We start from the raw sequence: 15,997 nt of genomic DNA on the forward strand, positions 1-15,997 counted from the left end.
CCTTCCCATTGGACAAAGAAGCCGTCCGTCTACGCGAGGGCCAATCGGCGAGGAGGCATCGTAACAGCGGGCGTGGCTTCAAGGCTCCTAATCCAACGTCAATGCTCTGCCATTAGGATTAGATTTGATCTCGATTTCTGCTTTACATCTGTCTCTAATCCCGTCAAGATAATCCGAGCACACGGACAAGGATGAGGCACACTAGCAAAACACAGTTACTCATAAATATGTTGTGCTTTGATTAAAAATATAACAACAATAGCCCAATTATATTGCGAGCCTACAAGAAAATGAAAAGTAACAACTATCTACCACCATATAAAAACTATATAACCTATTACAAAAGATAAATTCAAAACAACGTGTTGAAAAACTAACTGTTAGTTACACAAACATTAAAATATTAGCAGTATATTTTTTCGTGAGTTCCATGTTTTAAAGATATTTTGTACACTTTTGATGGATTGACTGAAGATGAATAGAATGAACGCGCATTTTCTTTCAAATAAACCGGTTTTTGAACAAGCCGGTCCCAGCTCCTTAAAGTTTGTGTAATTTTAAAAATATATCATATTCATAATTTTTCAATACTGATTTAAATACCACAATCATTAAAAAAAATACATACGTTTCTTAGCACTGAGTGTTTGAAAATATCTTCACCTTTTATGGTAAACTCATTTGAATGCATAAAACTATCTTAAAATGATGTTACATATTGCATTCTTATGTAAGTAGCTAAACAAAATACAAAGTACATTTATGAGTTATATATTTGAAAATCTGTTTACTCATTTGATAAAATTGTGAAAATAATTTAGATAAATAAAAAAGGACGTCAGCCAAAACAGAAATTTAGTACGCCCTTAATGTCTGCAGTACTCTTCTGTAACCACAGGATGGCGCCAAGCCCCCACCGGAACATTGGAGACGTGAATAAGACGTCGTCAACGTTCACCAGCAATAAACAGGATCCACACGGGAAGGTAGGTTGACGTCATCGAGCAGGATCAAATATGGCCAAGTGGTGAAATGTAAATGATGATGATGATGATGATGATGATGATGATGATGTGTGCCCTTTAGAAAGAGGACTCCAATTAGACGGCTTTGCTTTTCCCTGCCGAGTATCTGTCACTCACTTTGTTGATTTAACTCTTGGGATCCATTTCATCAGTATAATGGTGTCAGAAGTGGGACAGTAAATCGTCATCGCTACAGTTGTGTACATGAGCAGGATACTATCTAAATGTCGTTAGAAGCGTTCTTGGAAAATTGGTGTCAGAAGTGGGATAGTAAACTGTTGTCGCTATAGTTGTGTACACAATCTGTCTACCAGAATCATTGTCCATCTTCTTCAACCCAACTGAGCTGGTTTGAATCACAGTTGCGGGTACTACACCTCAGACTGATGCTGTCAGAAGTGTACTCTGCATATAGGTGTTAGAAGTGGGATGAAAAAACTTTTGAGTCTACAGGTGCTTCACCTTGGACTGTGTCTGGAGTGACCTCAGACGGGAACCAGAAGTGCTCCAAAAATTGTGCCCATAATGTCTTCTGAATAACCAGAGCTGGGCATCGTCTATCCGTCTTCTGGGCGCTATTTCCGGCCGACCCACGTGGTCCCGGTCCGTCGCTCGTCGGCGACAGCTAATCGCCGTCGAGAACATCATTTTCACTTCACACAACAGACACACACACGAACAGCGTGGCAATTGGTGAAATAAAAACAAAAATGGGGCACGTCATTGCATCTGCGGGACCGAAAGGTATACGACACTCTTTTATTTTTTTCTTTGTCTGGCTGCGTGTCAGGTGTGGGGCACCTGCGTGTGACGTGGTACCGGTAAAGTCCATTCTCGGCGCCATTTGGCTAACTCAGACCGACCGGGCGGGTCTGAAATATAGACGGGAACTCATAGACGGACTAAAGCATAGACGAATGCCCAGCTCTGTGAAAAACAATGTCCTCAGACGTCACAAGTGTCCACTGACAAAAGTCAGAAGTGTTCTTTAAAAAAATGGCAAATTTTGAAAAAGTTCAACACCTATTTTTCCCAAAAATTAGTGTCCCAAAAATTGCTGTCCGAAGTGTATGCAGAAAAAAATGGTGTCAGAAGTGTGATGCCCAAAAAGTTTTTGGGGTGTGCAAATGCAATTGTTTTGATGTTTTTCCACCTTACTGAAAAAAGATATTAAAAAAATCAGATATGCCCAAGCTATGGAGAAGGCAAGTTACCTTGACCTAAAATCCTCCAAGTTGCTTTCAGGGCAAAAAGCAAACATTTGTTGCCATGTCCTAGTTAACAAAAGAAAAAAAAAATCCTTAGCGGGACAGGACAGGAAAAAAAAAAAAAAAAGCCACACGGAGAGCTCGGGGCATCGACGCGTCCGTCACGCTTGAGTGAGATGCAAACCAAGAAAGCAGACGAGCAGCAGCGGCGACGTCGCCACAAGAGAGCTCGACGGACGCCCGCTGACCTTTGGCCTTAAAACGCCTTCATCATATTTGCTTCATCCGGACCAAGATTGCTTTACAATGTTCTTGCTTTTAGTTTTCCAAAAATATGCTGCAGTTCCCATAAAATTATGCCATTTTTTATCTGGGGGGGGGGAGTCATTTAAATATCTCACCTCCACCTAAAAAAAAGTCACATGACATTATGAAAACTGACTGGAAAAAAAAAAACATTTTGTTCTTTTTAGGATTAATACAGTTCTCTCTCTCTCTCTCTCTCTCTTTATCAACAAAAACTTTTCTCAAAGGGGAATCTGTTCACTGAGTTTGGTCATGTGACATTCGCAAGCTGAGCCGTGATCGGTTGTTGTCTGAGCCGTGAGGGTGTGTGATGTAATTTTCAGTGGACAGCCAGCAGCAACATGGCCGCCCCCTGAGATGGACAAAAACGGGGGAGGATTTGCTGCTTCATTCATATTCCGCAAACACAATGTTAATCAGAATCTACTAATTCTGACTTTTTTGTTATACATCTTTCTCTTCAAAATAGAATTTTGTTCATCTTAGACGTTTTGATGGAAAGTTAGGATATATTTTTAGATAGTTGTGAGAATTTCTATAATTTTTGTAAGACTGACATTTTTCAAGTTTTTCCTGTGATTCCCGTAAAGACTCTAACGTGTTTCTTGAAAGATAACATTTGAATTTTGTAACGTTCCGACAAAAAATGTTCTTTCTGTGGAGAGGGTCAAGAAAAACAAATACCACTTTTCTTTACTTTTGTAATCTTTTCTTCCCCAACTCTGCCCTTCAGCCGGAAAATGACGACACGCCGCTAATGCTAATACTCCAGAATCCGCCAACTGAGAGACGGCACCGAAAAGCAACTCAGCGGCTAATGTAAAGATGGAATACGCCGTAGCTTAGCTTAGTGGGACCTGCCCCTCAAGGGCACGTTTTGATTCATGCCAGCGTCGCTTTATTAGCAAGTCAAGCGGAAGGGACGCGGCATTGTAGCTTAGTAGCGTACTGAGCTATACATTAGCTTAGCTAGCGTGAGCCTTGACCTGCCCCAGAAGAAATAGGAAACAAATATGGTCCCCTGTCAGCGAGTTAACCCAGACTTCAATATTTGTAAAGTACAATTTTCCACTCTTAAGGTTTACCGTGTGTCAAATAGCTAAACGCTGAAGCATAAAACTGAAGTGGCCAAATATGGTTCCCTGCACGCGAGGTAACCCAGCAAGTGTTATGACTCAAAGACTTGCAAAAGCATTCTTTTGTTCATACAGACAACAAATTTTTTTTAACCACGTCACCTGAGGGGTAAAGCCGGAAGAATAACAACAACAACTACCAAACGGCTGATGATCGAGCGTAGCATGTGTGGAGTGTAAAACTCGAGAGGATGATAAAGTGAGGAGGTAGCGACCCCGAGGGCAGACGCTCGCGGCAACCGTCCATACTGTCAATGAATAAATGATGTGCCGCCACACAATCGCGGTCAAGAGCTTTTCAGGAGGATTTTTTGGGGGGGGAAGTCATAAATTCCGCCTTCCTCCTCCACCTGTAACCTTTCGTTTCACTCGAGACTAAGAAAATGTCAAAGCCGGCGCGTCGCAGCCGCGGGGCTCAACACTTGGCTGCCAAACACGCAAGGCCACTAAAAGCTCTTTTTTTCCCCTCCCTTTCACAGCCCAAGAAAGGTTAGCGGCGAGAAGACGCCATGCTGACCCATTTTTACACCCTTTAAGAAGGCTTGTCAAATACTCATTTTGAGAGATTCACCATGTGTCAAGTAGCCAAATACTCCAGCATAGTACTAACATGGTTCCATGACTATGAGTTAACCTAACGAATGTACTGTCAAAACATGTTTCCGTAAATGGAAGTGTATTTTGCATCAGAGTTCTACCGTGTGTCAACTTGCCAAATGCTGCAGTATGAAATTTGAGTTACCAAAAGGGGTTTCCCGCCTGAGAGTTTAGGCAGCACATGGAATCATACCAGGACATGTCCAATCCTCGTTTGTTTGTGTTTTCTCTCCAAAAATACTTTCATGTAACTGCACGTTTCCAGAAAGTTGTCAAATCCTCGTTGCTTGCATTCACTTTTTACCACGTGTCCACCAACCAAATAGTCTGCTTTGAACTGAGCTTCCGTTAGCAAATATGATTCTGTAGCACATGTCAAAATATGAACATTTTTACCATGCGTCAAGGATGCAAACACTCACTTTTAGCAAATATGGTTCCTTGGCTGTGAGTGAAACCAACACTTTCAAGGGGTTTACCATGTGTCAAATTAGCCAGAAATTCCATCCTATACCTGAAATTGCGAAATATGACCCCGACTACAAGTTGACCCAACACGCGTGGCAAACCAAACACCGGGGTTAGCCTCTTTTTCATATGGTTGGTTACCTGTTTTACCACGTGTCAACGAGCCAAATTCGCCAGCATAGAATTCAAGTTACCAAATATGGTAGTAAATGAAACACTTGGACTGTCATATTTTTTGGTCAGTTTTAAGGGGTTTGCCATGTCAACTAGCCAAATAATTTAGCATTTAGTTGAAGATACCAAATGTGGTCCCATGAGTACAAATAATAACCCAACACATATAATGACTCAAAAACGTTTTGGTTCTTTTTATTAGCATCTTTTCATTCAACAAGTTTTACCAAGGGACAAGTAGTCGCATCATATTCCAGCATGAAACCGGCCCTAGGAACCTAAACATTACAAGCATAACTCAAAACAACTCGGAGCACATTTTGCAGCATGAAAAAGATTTTTGAAAATGTCATTATAAGAATAATAAGATAGATAACAATGAAAGTATATGTTACATTCTGATTGGCAGGAATAGACACACAAACTACGACATCAAGACTACAACTACGGTGTAAAAGTTGCTTGTTAATAGTTAAAAAAAAATGTATTAAAAAAAAGCACACATTGAGATTTTCTTTCGAGCTACAGCTGCCTCGCTCTCGCCATGTCATCGCCACGGACGGATTTTGACCCGCGAGATTAGCGGCGAATGCAATGAAGAGATGTGATATTTTCGATATCTGAAAAAAAATTGGATTGTGTGTTTATCTGATTAAAAGGTGATCTCATCTCGGGTTACAGTGGATTTAGATGAGATGACTGAGTCCATATAGTTGATCATGTTTTGTTTTTCATCCGCATTGAGCCTTTTAGTCGGCTGAGGGTTGCACACATTTCAACTTTTGTACAACTGGGGCATCCAAAATCCAATCCGTTTTGAAAGAAGAAACCGATTTTTAAAAACAAGATTAAACTTTTTTTGTCAAATGACATACAAATAAAATGTTGGCTGTGACATGATATTGGAGAATTTTTTTTAATTCAAATGAATAGAATTACAGTCAAAGTGATGACTGTTCCTTACGATCAGGTGCACTTTTTGTGCAATGTATATTGACTGCAATATTTTTTAATTAAGGCGAACAGTCCACAAATTCACAGTATATTTCTAGAACGTTTTCATGGAATCCAATTTTTCAACTATTGGTTGCAATTGGGTCCACCTTTTTTTAAATGAGAAAAAATATGTCACATGATAAAATACATATAAAATGTTCTAGCGAACGTGACAAGAAAGCAATTTTTTTTTGTCGGTCCGGCCAAGTTTTGTCAACAACGTGAAGTGCCCCCCTCTTCGTGGCTTGTACATCCCTGATGTGGACCCGAATTGCTGTCCATTCAAAGCATGCGGACATCTTCAAAGCGCAACGATCACATTAGAGCATTTTCTCTTCTTTCTCCCATGGGATGGGGTCCTGCTCCTCCTCCACCTGCGTGTTCCTCCGCCCCGTCCAAAAGTGCTCCACGTCGGGGAAGGTCTTCTCCGCGTCTGGCCCTGCGCCCGCGTCCCCGTCCCCGGCCCCGGCCCCGGCCCCGGCCCCGGCCCCGGCGCCGCCCCCGCCCCGGCCCCGGCCCCCGCCCAGCTCGGCTCCGTTGCCCTCGGTCGCCTTGGGGGCGCGGCAGGCGGCCGCCGTGCAGATGGCCAGCAGGCCGCGGCGCACGTCGTCGTACATGGCGGCGAGCAGCACCGGCGAGAGCGCGCTGCAAGCGTACACCAGCACCTGCGCGCACAGGAGCACGCCCGCGGGGGGCTTGTGGTAGCCCAGCCGGACCCAGGTGAAGGTGCCCCACTCGGGCAGCAGCATGAGCCCCAGCGTGCTGCTCAGACACAGCAGCACCAGCGTCACCTTGCTCTGGCGGCGCGGGCTCGGCGCGTAATTGAGCGCCCGGTGGAGGCTCTTGGTGTAGTAGGCCACGGTGAAGAGCACCGGGGCCACGTAGGCGGCCGTGGGGTACATCTTGTAGAAGACGGCCATGAAGTGCGACGCGCACGCCGGCATCTGGGACACGCACACGACGCGGTGCGCGCCGCGCGGCTGCAATGCGGCGAACAGCATCTGCGGGATGGGCAACATCATGGACAGCAGCCACACCGACGCCACGGCCCAGAGGATCCAGCCGCGATGCGAGGCCCCCCCGCCGGCGACGGCGCCGGCCTCGGGCGTGTGTTTGGCCCGGGTGCTGACCGCCAGGAGGAGCGTCTTGGCTACCAGGCACGAGTGCTGGAACCAGTCGGCGGTGACGCACGCGAAGCGGCCGAGCACCCAGGCTTGCTTGTAGGCGGCGAGTGCGCGCACGGGGGCGCACAGGACCAGGAGCAGCGCGTCCGCGGTGGCCACCGAGGCGAGCAGAGCCTTGGCCTCGGAGCCTCGAGCCGCGCGGAAGTCGCGCGCCAAGACCAGCAGCACCAGGAGGTTGCCCGCGGCGCCCGAAACGCACACGCCGGCCAGCAACGCCGGCACGGCCGTCCGCACGTCGTCGCCGTCGAGGAGCTGGACGCCTCCCGCGAAATCCACCCAAGTCCCGTTCGGATCGGAATCCATTTCTTGCGAACGTTGGGAGGGGGACGCCGAGCGGGTGCAGCGAGCGCGCGTCTGAGGCGAGGCGGGACAACTTGCACTATTTACGGCGCTGCCATTTCGGCGGCGTCGACGTCATGGCGCCAATGGGAGCGCGCGCCGCAGCGTGACGCCCGTTGCGTGCTGCACGGTGAGCGCGTGCGTCATTAGTGGTGGGCGGGCGAGCCGTGACGTCGCGCAACGTTCATTCGGCAACATAATCGCGATAAACACATGTGGTGGCGCAACACACATAGTCATGCAGCAAGTGGCAAAAGTGTGGATGTTCATCTAATTCGTTGCGTGGGAAATGAATCCCGGCACTGAAAGGGCCGGTGTTGAATGCAATGCATCCTTGGGAAATGCGGGTTGCATCCGATCCTTTAACGAGGAACAGTATGGCTGCTGATCCCAACACCAAGAAACGTGTGTGTAAATGAACTGGGCAAAGTGCGGGCGTTGAACCCTTGAACCGGAAAAAAATGGGGCTGCACTTTCAGTGGGATAATTGTGGGTGTTAACGGCTTTTACTCAGGTACAAGTGGGTGTGGAAGCCTTCAACCTGCAGGAAAAAGTGTGGGTGTTAAAAGCTTTCACTGGCAAAAATGCGGGTGTTGAAGACTTTCACTGGGAAAAGTGAAACCTTTTCACCTTTAAAAGTGTGGGTCTTGAACCTTTTTACTGTCAAAAGCGTGGGTGTTGAACTTTTTCACCGGGATTTGCGTGTTTGTGGAATACCCGTTCATCAGGGTTCAATGAAAATGTCAACAGGCTGAAATTCCTGCACTTGCGTTCTTGCTGTTCTTCCGTTTGATTATTTGAGTTGAAATAAGCTGCTTAATTGAGTTGAGGGGTCAACTCAAAGCCGCAGACGCTCAACTGCGACGTTTCGCTGGAGATATTCGCAGTCTTCCAAGCGTCATCGTCAAGGTCGCGTATGGAGCAGCTGTCAGAAGGGCCGTTGCCACGGTTACCGACCGCACACGGCGAGGTGTTTGTCGAAGAGCATCTGGGGTGAGCGCGCGGGTGCGCCGGGACGGCGCGGAGAGGTGAGGGGGCGCCCACTCAAAAGCTGTCACCTCGATGGAGAGGCCCGGTTGCTAGGCGACCGCGTCGGGAGCTTCGGTGGCGTGATGGAGGAGGAGGGCAAGGCGAGTGCGGAGGTGAAGGTGCCTGGGGCGGGGTGTGACCCACCACACCCGCATTAGCTGCCAGCACTTGAAGTTCATTGGAAGAGAAAAAGAAGAGGAAAAAAAGCTTGCAACACCCACACTTTTCCCAGACAAAGGGTTGCACACTATTCGCTGTCAATGGGTTCTAAACCCATGTTTTGAAAAGGTTCAATACACAAATCTTTACTAGTCAAAGGGAAGAAACATGGGCTAGTTTAGGGACACCAACACTATTACCACTGACAGGGTGCAACACGAACATTTTGAAAAAGTTCAACAACTATTTTTCCACGTGAACAGGTACAACACCCAAACTCTTTCCAGTCCGAGTTATACACCCATCTAGGAAAAATGTTCAACAGCCATCATTTTCCAGAGGGAACAGTTTCAACACCCACATTTCAAAAGCTTCAACACCCAAATTTTTCCCAGTCACAGTTCAACACCCACACTTGGAAAGAGGTTCAACACCCAAACTTTTCCCAGTCAAAGAGTTCAACACCTACATTTTGAAAAGCTTCAACAGCCATATTTTTCCAGGTGAACAAGTTCAACACCAACACTTGTCCCGAGCAGAGTTCAACACCCAAACGTTTCCCAGTCAGAGAGTTCAACACCTACTACACTTGGAAAAGGTTCAACAAACATGCATGTTCTTCCAGCTGAAAGGGTTGAACAGCCACGTTTTGGAAAATAAATCCTAGCTCCGCCATTGCTCCCCGCCTCCTTGTTTCCTCGCCTCCTTGTTCCCTCGCCTCCTTGTTCCCTCGCCTCCTTGTTCCCTCGCCTCCTCCCCCCTTCGCCCACTCACTCCCGCCCTTCCGCAGGCTGAACAACAAGACCGCAAATGTGGGACACACACACAAACATGAAATAAAGTCGTAATGTTGCCTTTGGACGTCCAGACGGAGAAGTGCACTAAGTACTTTCGATACCGTGGGGACATTCAAGCATGTTTTTTTGTTGTTGTTTTTTTTAAACACAAAAGCTCTTTATGACTATGAAAGGCAACATTCAATATATTCCCAAAAATATGGCTGACTTTGGCACCAACACTTTTCCCGCGCTGGACTCAATTCTCATGCTTATTTATTCCCAATGTAAGTGTGCAATACCCACACATTTTCCAGTGAATGGGATGAGCACCCCAATTTTTTCACAGTGGTCGAATCAACACACACACCTTTTGCTGTTGATTTTTTTTTTTTTTCGGTGCGAGTGTGAACGGCAACAACAATACAGCGAAGGCCCGCTAGCGAAAAAACACAGATGATTTCATGACGCCCATTGAAATGCATTGGGGCAATTTAGAACAATTTTTGGAAACCCCCCGAATTTCTTCAAAACCATTTCCACAGTTAAAGGGGTTAGAATTGGTTGGGGATCGCTTAAAACCCACCAAAAATATTTGAAAAATATTGAAAAAAATCCGCAAACATGCGACGGGTGCCGAAGCGCAAGTACCGCTGCGTGATGGTCGCCTCAACCACGACAGCCAAATTTAGAGAGGATGGGTTTGTATTTGAAAATGAATGCATGTGTGACGAGCTCGTGATTTCCATCATTGTCTCGTTTTTTTTTTTTTTTTTTTCCTGTCAGGCAACACGCAAAGATCTAAATGAGCGGGCGCCTTTAGCGAAAGGGCAAGCTCCCCTCCCGCCTGCAAAACAGCAAATAATTGATGGCACCCTGTTGGAGGGAGCGACGTGGGGCGCGTGTGCTTAGGGGGCTTTGGACTTTTTCATCAAAACTAAACAAACGAAAACGCTGCTGCCAGCTAATTTGAACATGCTGAAGTCGTGCGTCAATTGTGAAGCGAGTCCGAGACTAAAGGGGACGCTGCAGCAAAAAGGGACTAGTTCTCAATGTCTACTCGAGAAAGTCTTGCTCAATCAAAGGCTGATTGGCTGTCCAATATTGAGGTGGCTTGGTGCAGTTCCAAACGGAGCCGGTGACACCAACCGCAATTCCGATCAACAGCGCCTTCAAGTGGCAGAGAGGAGAAACTGTCAGTAATTTGGATGATAGGCATTATACATTCAGTACATAATGCCTGTCATTTTTTTCTTCTAAGTCTTTGAGGGAAAAAAAATGTATCGAGTTATGCGTCTTCTTTGAAACGAAATCACATTTCATAAATGGCTTAGGCTTTATTCAAAAAACAAATCTCATCATAACCGTAGAATATACTTAGTTGTCTTGTATTATATTGTAACTATAGCATGAAACGTTGCTTTTGTTTTATATTCCACATTTTATTTAAACATTCCAAAAGGGTTGTATTTTGTATCATACAATTTGTTTTGCTTGTTTGCTTTGTTTTAACTTTTTTTTGCATTTTATAACAATAAAGGTTTATATTTTTTCCACTTTTATTTATTAAAAATACAATAAAACATTACAATGGTAATTCGGTATTTTGGCTTTTTACATGTATAATGTTAATGTTTAATATAGTCAAAACTTATTTACGTTTTATGCCAATTAAAACTATTTTGAAATATGACAAATATAGTTGTAATATTTGATTGTATCATTTTTAAAATATATATTTATGACATTTTGATTTATTAAATTACACAATGTTTTTGATATTTCATCCTGATTTAAAAAAAAAAAAAACATTTTCAAAATACACACAGGAACTCAATTTCCTTGCTGAGGAGTGATAACATGACAAGACCACTAGAGGACAGCAGATGATTAAATCTCTTTATGACTGTATGCAAAACAGATCAAGCGTATCTGAATGCAGAGTATGGTACGCCTGTAGGGGGCGGAATTGACGAATGCAAAAAAAAATAGCATCAGGAAAATTTAAAGTTTAAAAAAATTCCATGTCACTTTTTTTTTTTTTACTCATGCATTTTAAGAAATTGTAATAACTACATAATTTTTTTTATTATTTAATTTTCTTTTGTTTTTGGCAACATTTATTGTGTTTTTCAGAACAAAGCCAAAATCTTGCGAGTAAAAAGTAATTAATTTATGAAAAACAGTGTTTTTCAGAACAAAGCCAAAATCTTGCGAGTTAAAAGTAATGAATTTAGAAAAAAAACAATCTTTTTCGTGATAAAAAAGTCACGAAAATCACCAAATCATGTTAAATGTAGAGAATGCATTGATTAAATCAACAAAATAAATCGACAGATTAATCGATTATTAGAATAACCGTGAATTGCAGCTCTAGTTATGATTGTATGTTAAAACTGTAGAACCTGCGGCTCTCCGTGACTTTTGAAACAAAATTTTACATTTTAAATTACTTTTTGTAATTCTTTCAACGTTAAAACAAACTTTTTTTGTTGTTGTTGCTCTGAATATGCATCACAAGCGCCGACATTTGGCGCAAGATTTATTGAGCTATTTGACCACCAGGCAAAGTGTGGATAAATGCGACAAAATAATTGTGAAGAAAACAGAATGTTTAATGCTCCGTCAACTACATTCTAAACAAACGCTCACATCTCACAGCCCTGATGTGCCGATGAGCAAAAATGGCATTAACCGGTTCAAATAAATATAGTAATTGGCTATTATTTTACAAATATAGAGTATATTTTACATTGTTAGTTCAATGAGATAGGTTGATTTTCCCCAAATTTGTAATGGACGTCAATTATTGGCAGTCCCTATCTTGACCCTGGTCCACTGTATTGCGGTTGTGTTTTGTAGTAGTTAGGAAATAAAATGGACATGTGTCAACATGCCGTACCTAATGTAGTGTCTACGGCGGCGGAAACACAAGCGGGAGTCAACGCCAAAGGCATCGAAGATGTCACGGTGTCAAACTCAAAGGCGTCCGTCCACGCGCATTCGTTGTCCAGCTTATTTGTCAACGCGCCTTATCGATTGATCCCAAGGCAAACAAAACGCGCCGGCTCGCCTCCTGAATGCCAAGCGGGTCGCGACGTCTCCGCGGTGCCTTTAATCCCGATGGCGAATGGCAGCCGGCGGCCACCTCGACCCTCACCGCGTTTAGAGAGGTCGGCGACCACGAGGCGAGAGCTCGGCGTCATTTCAAAGATTAGCCGCAATCGCAGACGTCGTCCGACGTTGTCATTTGCGTACGTTGTTCTTACGATTATCATTACGTCACATATCACAAAAGTTCTGTCACCCACTGTGGCGTAGCATGCTAACTTTAGTACGTAAAAACTACCTGAGACTCGAAAGGGTTGTTTTCAATGCCATCTAGTGGTTTGCTAGAGACACACGGCGAATATACACAATACACTACTTGCTAGAAATTTTTATGAAAAAGAGCAAAAGATTACAATTAAAAAACTAAATAAACAAAAGTCCGGTAAATACGACATTTTTACCCCGTGCCCCCAAAATGTAGTATGTGATCTCAGATGATTATGACTTTTTTCTCAACAACAACAAAAATTGACTTGAATCGTCTCCGTTTCAGATGTTTTTCTCAAATACGAAAATTAAACAAAAAATACTCTAGCGAAGAACATATTTTTCCGCCGAAAAATGAAATATCAGTAGATTCTATTTTTTTTAATCTGACTTTATTCTCCTACATTACAGATGTTTTTTTTATAAAAAAAGACAAAAAATCGCATCAGTTTCAGATTTTAAATAAAACAAAACGACTTTATTTGTTAAATTACATTTTTTTTTATTTTTTCATGAAAAACATTGACTATTCACTCAAATGTCTGATGTTTTTCTCCCAAAAGTACAATTTAAAATGTGTATGGTTACAATTAAAACAAAAAACAAAAAAAAAATCTGTTAAAGGTGTTGTACCCTCCCCCCCAAAAAACGATGTAGAGTCATTTTTAGCATTTTTTTTCTTGAAAAATATTTTACATTGTCCTCCTAAATTTCCATTATTTTCTTGAAAAAGTTGCGGAAGAATACAACTTTCCAAAAAACAAAATTCTCTTAATTTTGTAAAGATAGTTTTCTCCCATTTTTGTTCTTGTTCTTTTTTCTGGTAAAATTACAAATGTATTTTTATTGAAGTGTTGACATTTCCACCTTGCATTACCCTCTTGTCCTTTGATATTGTGAGGAAGTAGGGGCTGTTTGTTGGTGGATGTCTATTTTTTTTATTGGGGGGGCGGGGGCGGGTTGTGTCACTGGCATGCGCGTCGCAAGTCGCTCACGTATTGTTTGCTTCCCTCCGACATTGAACTCGGTTCTTATTTCCCCGAGCAGATGAAGGATAAATTGTCTATTATTTGCCCTTTTAAAAAGTCAGCGAGATAAGCCCCTGTGCCGTCATTTGGCCCCTCGGCCTGCGGGGGCGCCACTATGCAGAACGCCGCCCCAATTACCGGCGCCTAGTTTGCCGTAATGACTTTCCAATGACGCTCTTGATTGAAATGTAACTGGCGGGGCCGCGGGGCTCCACAAAAAAAACAATAAAGGGGGGAAAAGTTGGAGCAGGTACGGGGAAAAAAAAACTTATTAAGCCGCACGGCGCTGGCAGCTAGCATAAATTAGCATATTGAGGGTAAATATGCAGACTATTGACGATAATAAAGCGGGATTATTCAATCCAATGAATGTTAAATAGATGGAGGCAAGGCCGCGCGCCTCTTATCTGCTCAAAGCTTGCCTTTATTTTAATGGCTTGACAATTGCGCTTATTGTTCCCATTCCGGGCTTTGGCCGTGCCGCCACATTCCCGGGAGATTTTTTTACGATTTTATTTTTTCCCACCGGTCACGTGACGTCAAGTGGCCGCTTGCTAGCTCCTGTTTTTCTGGGCGGGAGCGTCAGCCTCGGGCCAGCATCAAGATAACGTTTTCATTATGCACACGGCCTGATGCACACGTAGATTATATTCCAGTGTGTGCGTGTGTGTGTGTGTGTGTGTGCGCGGGAATAAAATAAACATCTTTTCTTGCGCTGCTGAAAGCCCATAAATCAAAAACATTTGACTTCTTATTGTGTGCAATAAGACTTTAATCAGTTTGTGAGTGTATGTGTGTGCGTGCGCATGTATGTCAAAGTTACACACACAAACACACACGCAAACATTTTTACTAGAAAATATAGCTGTATTTTCAACTAACATTTGGGCTCTAAAAGCGAAGTTAGTAATACTTCCCAAGAAAGTGACATTTTATTCTCCTAAAATAGTTTTTTTGACCAAAAATATAACCTTGCTTTACTAAGATTATTTTTGGGGGGCAAAAACATAAAAATGAAACTTTTTGTCACAAAAAAAAAAAAAGAACGGTCTCGTAGCATAATTGCCTATGCCATTTTTACCTTACTGTAACCTACCAAAATTTGTGTTCTTTTTTTCCGTGTTTTTAGAAGATCTTCAAATAGGACATAGGCAACTATGCTATTTGACTAACAGTATGCCTTTATTCACATGAGGTTGTGATTTTCTTGGAAAATCTACAAAATTGTTGTCACAAAAAATCATTAGCCAAGTAACATAATTGCATGTCATTTTTATTTTACTATTAGAAAAAACGATTATGACTGCGTGTATCGGGGCCTCTCTAAACAACAATCCCACTCTCCTAAAATTAAGTGTTTCTTGTAAAATATACTAGGTTACTCCTAGTCCATTTTTCTTGATCCCAACAAAAAAGGTCCGTTAAGATGCAGATTTGATACTTGGACTAGCCACAATTGTAAATAAGAGCCGAGGTGGAACGTGACCAAACGCTAGAGTTAGCTCACGCTAACGTGGCGCTAGTGTATTGACAGTGTGTCTCTTTGACCGCGGGTCGCTGCACAGGGTTAGGTTGAAGGTCACGCGGGTCCCCGGAGAGCAAACGGTGGCCCCGCTAATCCCCGGGAGGGCCACAGTTGACCGTGACGGCTAGCAGCACGTCTGGATTGGAGTGTGAAAAAAAAGTCACTCGCTAACAATACTAACAATGTTAAGAAGCTGCGTGTTTGTCAAGCGATTTAGCCCGACGTGCTAGTGAAAATGATGAAGCCAGCATGTAAACAAAGCAATCCAACGTGCTATTAATTCAGCTAAGAGAGGCCATGACCACAAAAGTTAGCAAAGACAGTTTATGTTAGCATTAGCGTTATTGTAGCATTTTCATAACCCACGTAATCATCTTGTAATCTAGTATATATTTCAAGAAAAACTAAAACTATTGTACGTATTTGTGAGAAAAATGCCATTTTTTTGAGAAAACTGATGTATTCTTTTTGACAAAAGTGTCATAAATGTACAAGCATAAATATGTTTTAGTAGTAAAACTATGTAGAATAAAGTCATTTTTTGAGAAGTCATTTATTTGTTTTTCTTTTTTTAGGAAAGTTACAATCCTATGTGAATGCAATTATTTTCAACCACAAAAAATATCGTATCTTTTCCCAAAATTTATCGGAATGTTACGGTAACTTTGAGACAGCAAGAACTGTGAGGAAAAAGCTTCTTTTTTTTTTCTTTGTCAAGAAAAAGAGACC

General features: G+C 43.0%; 1 protein-coding gene across 1 annotated transcript; it reads right to left on the reverse strand.

The window, feature by feature from the left end:
- Positions 1–5,093: 5,093 nt before the first annotated feature.
- Positions 5,094–7,871, reverse strand: LOC147137022 (G protein-coupled receptor 151). Its single transcript, XM_086049715.1, has one exon. The coding sequence runs from the start codon at positions 7,395–7,397 to the stop codon at positions 6,231–6,233; it is 1,167 nt and encodes a 388-aa protein (XP_085905841.1). The 5' UTR covers positions 7,398–7,871; the 3' UTR covers positions 5,094–6,230.
- Between the last annotated feature and the right edge of the window lie 8,126 nt (positions 7,872–15,997).

This window comes from Filicampus tigris, chromosome 13 (genome assembly GCF_054856515.1).
Source record: "Filicampus tigris isolate MCC_2025a chromosome 13, RoL_Ftig_1.0, whole genome shotgun sequence".
Classification (NCBI taxonomy): domain Eukaryota; kingdom Metazoa; phylum Chordata; class Actinopteri; order Syngnathiformes; family Syngnathidae; genus Filicampus; species Filicampus tigris.